Here is a 12,041-nt window from a genome sequence, read left to right on the forward strand (position 1 = left end):
TAGCGGGACCCCTATGGATCCCCATGGATACTAGTAGGCTGGTAAATGAGGAAAACATGTTGTGTAATGATTGAAATGCAAAGGCGTGGTAAGTATTATGTTATACAGTTCATATGATTTCATGATGATGATAATGTTATTGCTTTCGTATGTTGTTTTATGGATCTCACCGAGGTAAGTGGACAGTAAATGATTTTATTATTGATAAAAGAATTTGTTATAAATTATGCTCCATTGGTCTTTTTGTGTTTTCTACCCACCTTTACCTCCGTGGCGGTGAGATAGTGTGATGTCTTTACTGGGCTGGTGTAACTCACTCCTTATTTAACCATTTCAGATCAGGAAGACATTGTTCCCGAGCCCGTTCTGCAGGAAGACGGCGAAGAGGACACCTAAAGACTCCGTAGTTATATTTATAGTTTTTATTTTCGAGTTTCTCTTTTAGTTAGTTTGTTCTTTTATACTTTGAGCACGTTTTTAGTTTTAATATAAGGGATGTTAATCAAAATTTTTATTACGATACCGCATTTTAAATTTTTAATACACATATTTCATTCTAAATTCCCGGGGCCGTTACAAAAAATCTGAAATAAATTCTTTCCAATTTACCTATTTGTTATTTTCTATAAAGTTTAAAAGTTATAATAATTAAATATTAACTTTATAAAAGTAATACTAATAGATAATTTATTTATTTACATTGAAGCTATAATAATTAATAAATAAAAAATTATAAAACAAAATATTTACGGATTTTTTGAATTCTTAATCCTACCATGTTTTTAAAATTATTTTTATGTAATACAAGATAAAAACAAATATTTTGTTTGTTTTTGTAAAATATTTTATTAAAACTTACATTTTAAAAATAATTTTAAGAACAAAAATGAATTTTATATTTAACTATAACACTTATCTATTGAGTGATTAACTTAATAATTATGACAAGTATATACTTAAGTAAATAACAAATCAGATGTTAAATAGAGGGGAAAAAAAAAGAAGATTAGAATTTTTCGAGTATTTTCCCTGATTTTACCAAAAATGGATCCCCAATTCTCTTCCATCCCCGACTTTCTCTTTAAAAATTTTCTTCTGTAACTATTATTGAGTAGGAGTTGTGATATTATGAAAAATTTACAATTCTCAAGATTTCATGACACAGTCACCATCAATTACCATCCCCGAAAATATTTCTTAATCTCGTTTTGCTTTCAAATGACACATCTCTCATCAATACTGTTGAATTAAAGGAGAGTAAAAATAAGAATAAACATAAAAGAGAATGAATATATATTAATTTTTATTTTTAAGTCAACTAGCCAACATTTTAATAGGTAAATTACAACACATATATAATTATAAATTCTTATATATTAAGTTAAACATTTTTTAAATAGTAGGTAAAATTCTTATACATTAGGTTAAACAATTATCACTTTTCTAGATAATAAGTAAGACTTTTAAATAATTTAACTAACAAACCTACCAAAAAAATTAAAAACATGCAAATTTATTCAATAAGCCCTCCCCTAAATTAGAAACTTTTAGGTTTTAGTTTACATGTGTAGCTCATTCAATTAAAACTTTTCAAGGTGCAAAGACCTTGTAACTTTCTCATACATTGTAAAGGAAAAGGTATAAGACGTTTTATAAATATATTAAGTAGTTGACCTCCACTCCTATAATACTTCAAATTAATAACTCAATCGTTGATGAGATCTTTAAAAAATAATATTTAACATCAAAATATTTGATTGTTCCATGCAGCACATGATTTTTGGATAATTTAATTGTTGGGCTATCGTCACAAAAAAAAAATCGTAGTAGCTCTTCCTTTTTTTGTTGAGTAAAATATTCATTCTATGAGTATTTTGTCTTTTATGAGTAGTGGTGTATTGTTTGTACAACTATGAGTTTGGTTTTGTTAATATAATATTGTTGATGTGGTTTGAATTTTAGGGATATCTTATTTATATTCTAGAGGAGAGTTTATTTTTATCTTAGTGCATATTTTATGTATATCTTGTAATTATTTTGTATTTATCATAGGGAGTATTTGATGTATATTCTAAAAAAAATTATGGGAGAAAAACCCTCATAATCTCTCTATTTAAGTGCATGTGACCTTATTAGTGATGTAATCTCCTTTGATCATAGTGAAAAAGTTTATTGTTGATCTTTCTAGTGGATGTAGGCACGCTGTCGAAGTACGTTAAATCTTATATTCTTTTCTATCTACTTTACTTTATCATGATTGTATACAGTTTGGAGATTAATTTTTCTAACAAATCGTATCAGAGCTCGAATTTTAAGAGAAAACCATATTATAGAGGGAAGAAGATGATCATCCCTGGCGTGATGGTGGTTAACAAAAGAGGGCAGCGGTTCAACTTATTAGAGAACCAAATGTGTGTGAAAACACATATCCTTATGCAGATTGAAGTAAAGACATGCGATAACAGACAAAACCAGAAGAGCATTGTGGGGAGCTATGTCTAGTCACGACCATAAACAGTCTGAAGGTATGTGCCTCATCGACGTGCAGAAGAGAAAGTGGTGCTATAAGTGGTCGAGGTCTAAATAGACGATCGAAGAAGATGCACGACCTTGTGCAATCTACAAACAGCTAGTACACAAAGGCAATAAAATGAGCCAAATCTATGCGCAAAGGGGCTTCAACAAGACCTTTGACATTTTCTTTTTGTTCTAATGAGTTCATACGGTCCTTTCGGTGATTTTCAGTTGTGACACATGGAGGACCGATGACAGCACATTCGTCGCACATGGAGGTGTGTGGCTGCGATTGCAGTGCTCCAGTGGTTATGTGTGATGGTATTTTACACAGTGGTGTTTCCCTGTAATTGGTTGTTTGTTTTTTATAATGATATTTCTCTCTATTTATTTTTTGTACATAGTCCAAGAATTTGAGATGACATTTATAAGGTAAAAAACTTAATGGTGGAACGAGTTTCAATCTATGAAAAATAAGATTGTTCTTGATTTTATAAGGTTTGTGGGAGGCAATCGAAGAAATATTTTTTGATAGTATGAGAGAGTTGGATAAGACAGATATGGAAGATAGAATCTTTTATGCGATCTTTTTGAGTGTGACTGATAATGTTATACGAGAAATTGTTGGAGAAAGTTCGGCTTTAACTACGTGGAAGAAACTGAAAGAGTTATATTATGTAAAATTCATGCATTTATTTGAAGAAAATATTATACAATCTGAGAATGAGTGAAGGTATACCTATTAAACATCATCTTGATGAGTTTAATTCCATAATTATGGACCTAAAGAATATAGATATCAAGATTAATAATGAGGATCAAGTCTTAATTGTATTGTGTTCACTGTTATCCTTTTATGAGATTGTTGTTGATACTTTGTTATGTAGGAAAAAGAGTATTTTACTAGATGATGTTAGTAACGCAATAAAATAACAAAAACTATTTTTTTAAAAAAATTCTCATAGTGTAGAAAAAATGGAAGAGTTTGGTAAACAGGGAAAGAACACAAATAAGGAAATTTGTAAAAGGCATATCGATATCTAGAGCTAAAAAAATAAATTGTTATGAGTTCGGGAAACATGATCACTTTAGAAAAAAAATGTCCTAAGTTGAAAAAGAAAATGAGAAAGAAGCATAAGAGTTTTGTCTACACAATCACCATAAATAATTTTGGTGATAATAATAGCAGTACTGCTGAGGAAGTCCTATCTGTAAATTTAGATCATATAAAAAATTCCTGAATTCTTGATTTTGGTGCTACATTCACATGTGTACATATAGGTGTTGGTTTGCTATCTATAAGTAAATGAATGGTATTGTGTATATAGGTAACGACTATTTATTATATGTAGTTGGGATTAGTAATATCATATTAAGAATGGTTGATAAAGTTTTTAAAATTATTGAATGTTAGCATGTTCATCAGATAAGGAGAAATATGATTTCTCTTTCTACATTGGATTCTCAAGGTTATAGCTACCATGCAGAGAATGGTGTCCTTAAAGTATATAAAACCTTCAAGGTACTCATGAAAGACAGTTTGGAATCTATAAAGTACAATTTTTAGAGAAGTTATTGTAGCATCAGGGAGCAGTAATCAGTTATGACATCCATATTTGGGTCATAGGAGTGATAAGAAGTTATTTGTTTTGAGCAAACAGAGTTTCTTGAACGGGTATAAAAAAAGAGTCATGGATTTCTGTTAACATTGTAATGTTTTGCAAACAGATCAGGGTGAAGTACAACAAAAAGGTAGTGCATCGAACCAAAAGTAAGTTAATTTATGTTCATTCTTACTTTTGGGGTCCATACAAAATTTTCTCCAAGGTTGGTGGTAAATATTTCATGACTCTGATTGATGATTACTCTCACAAGGTTTGGGTGTATTTTCTGAAGTATAAAGAAAAGGCATTTCTAACATTTGTCATATGGAAGACCATGATTGAGAAGTAAACATAGAGAAATGTCAAGTGACTTAGGAGTGATAGTGGGTTAGAATTTTGCAATCATTCATTTAATGACTTTTATAGTACGATAAGCACAGTGAGATACAACGCTTATGTTGGGACACCACAGTAGAATGATATTGTATAATACATGAATAAGACATTTTGTGATGGAGCATAAAAGATGTTGTCTCATTCAGGTTTGGGACATAAATTTTAGGCTGAGGTTATAAACACTATTTATTACTTGGTTAATAGATCTTCATCCACAATTATTGAGTGCAAAACTCATTTTGACATATGGTCTAATTCACCTATTAATTACTTTCAATTGAGAGTATTTGGTTATCCTGCTTATACTCATATGAAAGATGGTAACCTTGAGTCGTGAGAGAAGAAATACATATTTTTGTGTATACATCTGGAGCAAAATGCTACAGGTTGTGGTGTAGTGATCCTAAGTCTTTAAGGTTAATTATCAACAGAGATGTAACACTTAATAAATCTATTTCACTAGACAGTTAGAAGAAAAACATAGTAGCATAGTCAGATTATAGTGTTAGAGAATAAGTAAAGTTAGAAACTCCAGCAGTTCAACCCGATAAGGTGTAATATTCTAATCCAGAAGGTGATGCACTGGATTAACAACAATCATATAGTATTGCAACAGGTAAAGAGAGAAGACATATTAGATCACTATAGAGATATGACAATCTTGTTGCATATGCCTTCTAAGTTGTAGAGATAGTTGATTTGCAGGAACTTAATGTTTACAAAGAAGTCATTTCTAGTTCAGATACAAATTAGTGGATTGGTTCTATGGGTCGAGAGATTGAATCATTTCACAAGAATCGGACATAAAAGCTTGTGTCATTGGCAAAGGGACAAAAGGTAGTAGGTTATAAATGAGCATTCAAAAAGAATGAAGGCACTCCTGGGGTAGAAGCACCTCGATACAAGGCTTACTTAGTAACTAAAGACTTCACTCAAAGAGAAGGAATCAATTTCAATGAAATATTCTCTAAACTTGTGAAGCATAACTCTATCAAATATTATTTGTTATGGTAGCTCTTCATGACTTAGAGCTTGAACTAGATGGAAAAACTGCATTTTTACATGGTGAGTTGGAGGAGCATATCTATATGAGTTAATTCGAGGGATTTGTCATTCCGGATATGGAAAATCATGTTTGTCTGCTTAAGAAATCTGTGTATGGTTTAAAACTGTCACTTAAATAGGGGTATAAGAGGTTTGATGCATTCATGATATATAATGGTTTTACTCGTAGTACTTATGATAATTATGTATATCATAAGAGGGTCTTAGATGATTTTGTTATTTATTTGCTATTATATGTGGATGACATACTTATTACTACTAAATGCATGTCACAAATTGATATTCTAAAAAAGCTTTTGGGTGATCATTTTGAGATGAAAGATTTGGGTGCTACAAGAAAGATATTGGGAATGGAGATTATTCGGGATAAAAGTGTTGGAAAACTTTCCTCCCTTAGCGATTCTATATTGAAAAAGTATTGCAACATTTCAACATGAGTAATGCTAAGTTTGTGACCATTCCATTTGCTACCCATTTTAAGTTATCTGTAGACATATCACTAAAGATAGATGATGACATGAAGCACATGGCTAATGTTCCATATTCGAGTGTCGTAGGTAGCATCATTATGTCATGGTTTGCAATCATCTTGATATTTCACATACAATCAGTGTAGTGAGTAGATACATGGCGTATCCCAAAAAATAACACTAACAAATAGGTGAAATGGATTCTGAGGTTCTTAAAGGGTACTTCAAATGTGGGTCCAATATTTGGCAGAGTCAATATGGGTGACTCAATTATACGCTATGTGGATTTAGACTATGCAAGGGATTTACATAGGGGAAGATCTTTGATAAGTTATTTGTTTACTCTTTTTAGGAGTGCTATTAATTGGAAGGCAATGTTGTAAGTTGCAATTGCCTTGTCTACCATAGAGGTTAAATACATGAATATAGCAACAGCAATAAAGGAGGCTATTTGGCTATAGAGTTTAGTGAGTGATCTAGGGATGACAAGAAATAAGCCTTTAATATTTTGTGACTATCAAAGTGTTATATATCTCACTAAGAACTAGATGTACCATAAGCAGACCAAATGAATTCATGTCATATATCACTTTATTCAAGACACTGTATCATAGGGTACTGTAGTTGTACAGAAGGTGTTTACACATGATAATCCTACATATATGATTACCAAGACAATCTCAGTTACCAAGTTTAGGCATTGCCTAGACTTTGTTAGAGTATGTGATATTCAGTAGTGCCCTTGTGAGGATATGGTTGTAAGATAGTGTGACGAGACGGTCAATTATTTTGATGATAAGATAATTCAAGCCAAAAAGAAGATTTGTTGATGTGACTTTAATTTTGATGATATGTTATCTATATTCTGGGATATAGTTTATATTTATCCTAACGGATATTTTATATATATCTTAGAAATATTATATATTAGTTCTGAAAATATTTAATGTATATCCTAAATAGTTTTGTGGGAGGTTTATCCTATTGGTAATGTACTCTCTTTTGATTATAAGGAAAAAGTTTCTTGTCGGTCTTACCTATAGATATAGTCACACTATCGAAGTATGTTAAATCTTATATTTTTTTCTATATGCTTTACTTTGTTGTGATTGTGCGTTGTTTAAAGATTAGTTTTTCCAACAAATATAAATTTTACTTGTATATTCTTCGATGTATTTCTTTTATATTGAGTGTTGATAAAATTTTAAGTGTTGACTATGGGTCACATAGATTTGTGTTACCTAGATTTCTTACCTCCAATTGTGAGTTGGCTACATGTTATATGGTCAAGGACTACCACATTTTAATTTGGATGGGTCTTATGTACAATATGATGTTTATATATGTTATTTCACTTTTATTTTATTTTATTTATTTTTATTTTACATGTATGTTGAATTTTTTCCTCTTCATTCTAATGTAGAACTTCACAATTGTTGCTTGATTTTTTTCTATCATTAGAAATGTTTAATGATTTCTATACAGTAGATTTTTAAAATTTAGTGGCATTTTATATAAAGGACTACTTGGTTCAAGTAATGAAGTAATGTCAGTGAACAATTGTCAAACTAATTACAAATTTTTTTCTATTTGTTAGGATATTACCTATGCACTTTTTACTTCTAATAGGCCATAAACTAAATCAGAATTATTCTTAACAAATTCATAACCATTCTATCAAAACAAACAACTCAAAAGATAAGAGGTATGGTTAATTATGAATAACCTTGAAATAAACTAATAAAATTTATTTTCAGGGAGTAGCTTTTATATGTTTGATAAAGGGTTAATATATTTCTCATTTTGGATCATCATCTTCATTGAGTGATTTTACACTCAAGTATTTAATATCTATTACCACATGTTGTTTTCAATTGTACTCAAGACATCTACTAGTGTACAATAAACTAAAGTGGTAAAATATTCTTTAAATGAATTATACTAGAGAGCACTTTATGTCTTTTTAATATCTATGAAAGATTTATGAGGAAGATTGCATTTCTTCAGCAAGTAAAAGTTGATTTTAGTTTTGCTCCATTTCCAATTCATGATGCATAAAATTGAAAAAGGCTACTTTTGATTATGATGATCATAAATCCCTAAATGCCTAAGTTTAATGTAAACAGAATTTAGGAGTTCATGTATTCAGGTACATATGATTAAAACAGGATTTAGTGAGTTGACAGAAAATTATGACATGGGCATGAAGCTCTAACCACTTTTCTTTCTAATTTCTAAATTTTTATTTTTATTTTGGATATATTTGAATTCCTCTCCTATCTACTTAGTTATAACTCCCAACTCTTGTCCTAATAAGGTTATGCTAAAATTTTGTTTGATTAAGCTTTTCGGTGTTGTTTTATTTTCCTTAAATGCATATTTTTTTATAAAAAAAAATACGTGATTGGTAATGTATTTCTAGATTAATTTTCAATTAAAAAATAAAATAAAATTTACGACTTTGAAGCATTTTAAAAAAAGTAACACATGGTTACTTTCTCAAAAACAACAAAATTTACTTTTAAGAGAAATATATAAAAATTATTAATTAATATACTAGGTAATTTTTCCAATAAAATAAATATATTTCAAACTTCTAAAACATAACTTTTTTCCTTAAAAATACAATATATTTCAAAAATTGAATTTCTACAAATATATATATATATATATATATATATATACACACACATTGTTAAATTGCTTTTTATGAAAATAAATTTTTGAAATACAATTTATTTTCATGAATTAATAAACATACAAAGTAGTTTATCATAACATATTGGAATTGTTCCTTTTGTCATGCGATAAACTTGTTATTATCAACGAATAACAAAAGTTAATTTTGCTGCTTTTTGGTAAATAATTACCCCTAATGACAACAAACAGGTTTACTAACGAACTCAATTAACATATTTAATTCTACCGCAAACGCAGCAGCGTAAGAGTTATTAGATGAAAATGAAAAAAAAAAAATTAAGGGTAATGCAGAAGATCAGCAGCAGGCGGGAGGAATGAAATAATCCATGGAAAGTCCAGGAACGTCGAAAACAACATCATCAATTCTCCAAATCTCTTCCATTTTAGTCCGACTGTGTTGCATCGAGTCTTGTTCGAATCGAAACACTGTGGCAATTGCCCTTCCTTGGTGACCAATCATAACTCCATCAACGTCTCTATAGTCTCCAATGGTACTGCCTATGGTAGTTTCCCAATAGACAAAAGTGTCGCCGTTTTGTACTCTTATTAGATGAGAGTCCTCTACATACACCAACAATCCACTCTTCTGGCCAAAATAGCCGTACAACACGTGTCGGATCACCTCAGCCGGACCCTCGCTTCTCTCGACCACCGCTTCACGGTCGGCAATTACTTTCACCACGAAGCATTCTTCATCGCCGATTTGTTTCTCCCCTAACCATTCTCCTTTCACAAATAAACTTGCTGTTGTCTTTGGATCTAGTCCCTTGTTGGGGGGGGGGGAGTAAGTCAATATGAGTTTTTGAGACTATTTGGAAAAGAAGAACCAAAATAAAAATATAAAAATATAAAAATAAAAATAAAAAACAAAATTAGAAAAAAGTATGTGACGTAAGGTGACGTCACCCCCACCCACTTTACATATAAACAGTAAAATATCATTTTGGGGGGGTTAGAAAATAATTAACAATCAAAATTATAACCCTCCATAATTACACTCCCCGACAGTAGATGCGTAGTACCTGAATAATGCGACGAAGCGGGCGTTTAGGACCTTTAGCTACATGAGTACCAAGCCAGGCAGCATGTCGCCAAACAATCTTCCCGTCACTGCCCGCGATCACTTTATTCCCGCCCACCACTAACTCCAACGACCACATCTCCGGCGCCATTTGCCACAGCAAGAAGCAGCCGTTTTCTCCGCTTCTCGTCCCCAAACTCTTCACCGTCTTCCCCGAAGATATCTCTGTTTCACAGCAAATCATCTTCACACCTCCTGTAACATACATATTCTTTCTACTCTTCTCTTGTTTCAAACACCCTGTCGCCGCCAAGTACTGCTGTATTATGTAATGTGCCATTGAAGTTTCCTGAAAAAACCATCAACGTAAAACATTAGTTAAACTATAATCAAAAGCATTTTGCAGAAAGGTTTAACAAAAGTTCAAGTTTGGTTACAATGGGGAAGTCTTTAATGGGGAGAGGATGATGAAGAAGATGATGGGGTAAAGGAATGGGGGCTAGCGGGCAGCCTAATACACCGAGTAAAAGCCTCAAATCATGGGTCTTGGCAGGAACAATATTTGCAGAGTATGAAGAAGAGATCGAAATACTATTATTGTTCCCAGAAAATCCTCTCTGCAAACGAAACCATTCGCGAATAACTTCCCATGAACTCTCCTTCTTGTTTCCTTCGTCTTGCATGTCTGGGTCTGGTCCTTCCAGTAAGGGTGTTAGCGTTTGATGACTGCACCATCTTTGCTTCCTTTGCCTTCTTGAACCCATATGTGTATATATTTAGGACAGGATGTTATATATGATTAAGAGGGGAGGAAGGAAATTCTTCAAAATGCAGACATGGGTGTGAGAGTTAATATATACAAAAGGGAAAGAGAGATTTTACAGTGGTGTGGGAGATAGAGAAAGAGAAAGAGAAAGAGAAAGAGACAAAAGGGACATGTTATCTGCCCAACAGCAGAGGATGTGTAATATAATAATATGTGTATATCTATCAGTAGCCTCGTCTGTTGGGCTGTCTTGGCTTTATTCTTACTTTTGCTTTTAGACTCGTTCTTGTCGTTTCATTTTATAAACCAAAACAAAAAGCATACTATTTCCCCTTACAAGGACTGTCTCTTTCATGTTTTTGTGAACCCTAACACCGGTGCTTCATACATGTGCATATGACACTCATCCCTAAACATCCACCGCTTTATGTCCAAACATATGTTTAAAAAAATATTTAGATATACATATACCAGTGGTGACTTGAACAATGGAAGCTCCTTAGACATTCAGCTACTATCTCCATTGCATGTAATTTTTGTTATAACAAACTTTAGTTTAGACAAAATAAAAATTTTATAAATAACTTAAAAGTCATTGTAAAGATAAATACTTTTTTTTCTTTTTCTTTGGGATCAAATATGGTATTTACACTGCATCTTTGAGAGGAAAGTTGTTTTGCCTTACTTCATAACTCGAGTTTTCACTTGGAGGTATCCATCCAATAGGTGTTGTGAATGAAGGCTCTATATAGTTTGTGACTAATCACAAACTCTTGATTAAATTAAGGTAATAACAAACTCTTGATTTGCATGATGTTTTCATAGTTCACCTTGAGACAACAAAATTAAGGATACTTGGAAGATGTCATTTTAGATCTTATCAATTTAAGTGACTCTATCAAATTGAATCAATACATTTGTAAATGTCATAATCACTGTAAGATGATAAATATTAACATTTTAAGATAAAAATTTAAAAAATAATTTACTTTACTTTTTAATGAAATTTTTGCATTTTTTCTTTTCTTTCATCAAAAAAGAAATAAGAAGAATATTTAATTTTTCATCTTACAACCTTTTTCATAAGAGTAAAAAAAAGCTAGGAAAATAATTCAAAGTTTTATTAGTAACGTAAATCTAAAATGATGTTAATCTTAACTGATAGCTAGTGGACATTTTCATGCTTTTATGACAAAATTCTACAAGAAAGTCTACAATGAAAGTTACCATGAGAAGAGTTTGAAAACCAACTTTTTGCTAACTTCCGCAACAAACATGGAATTGATCTTAATTTTGAGAAGTCATCATGCTTAGATGGAGCTTTTTTACCTTCACCTAAAGGAGGCCCGTCGAAAAATCTATAGTGTCTAGGATAATTTGATGAGATAAGGATTATAAGATAAGAGGTTTATCTCGAATAAACCATAAGCCTCTATTAAGGATAATGTTAATACATGATGAGAAAAACTAAATAAAAATATATTATGACGTAAGCCACTATTTTG

The 12,041-nt window shown here is 31.4% G+C and overlaps 1 protein-coding gene across 1 annotated transcript; it reads right to left on the minus strand.

Moving 5' to 3' along the window:
* Window positions 1-8,837: 8,837 nt before the first annotated feature.
* On the minus strand, window positions 8,838-10,696 carry LOC110817265 (C-type mannose receptor (DUF620)). Its single transcript, XM_088213483.1, has 3 exons — window positions 10,208-10,696; window positions 9,772-10,119; window positions 8,838-9,557 (listed from the first exon to the last, which is right to left on the minus strand). The coding sequence occupies exons 1-3, from the start codon at window positions 10,532-10,534 to the stop codon at window positions 9,045-9,047; spliced, it is 1,188 nt and encodes a 395-aa protein (XP_088069609.1). The 5' UTR covers window positions 10,535-10,696; the 3' UTR covers window positions 8,838-9,044.
* Between the last annotated feature and the right edge of the window lie 1,345 nt (window positions 10,697-12,041).

Source organism: Carica papaya, chromosome 2, assembly GCF_054855325.1.
Source record: "Carica papaya isolate Zhongbai chromosome 2, ASM5485532v1, whole genome shotgun sequence".
NCBI lineage: Eukaryota > Viridiplantae > Streptophyta > Magnoliopsida > Brassicales > Caricaceae > Carica > Carica papaya.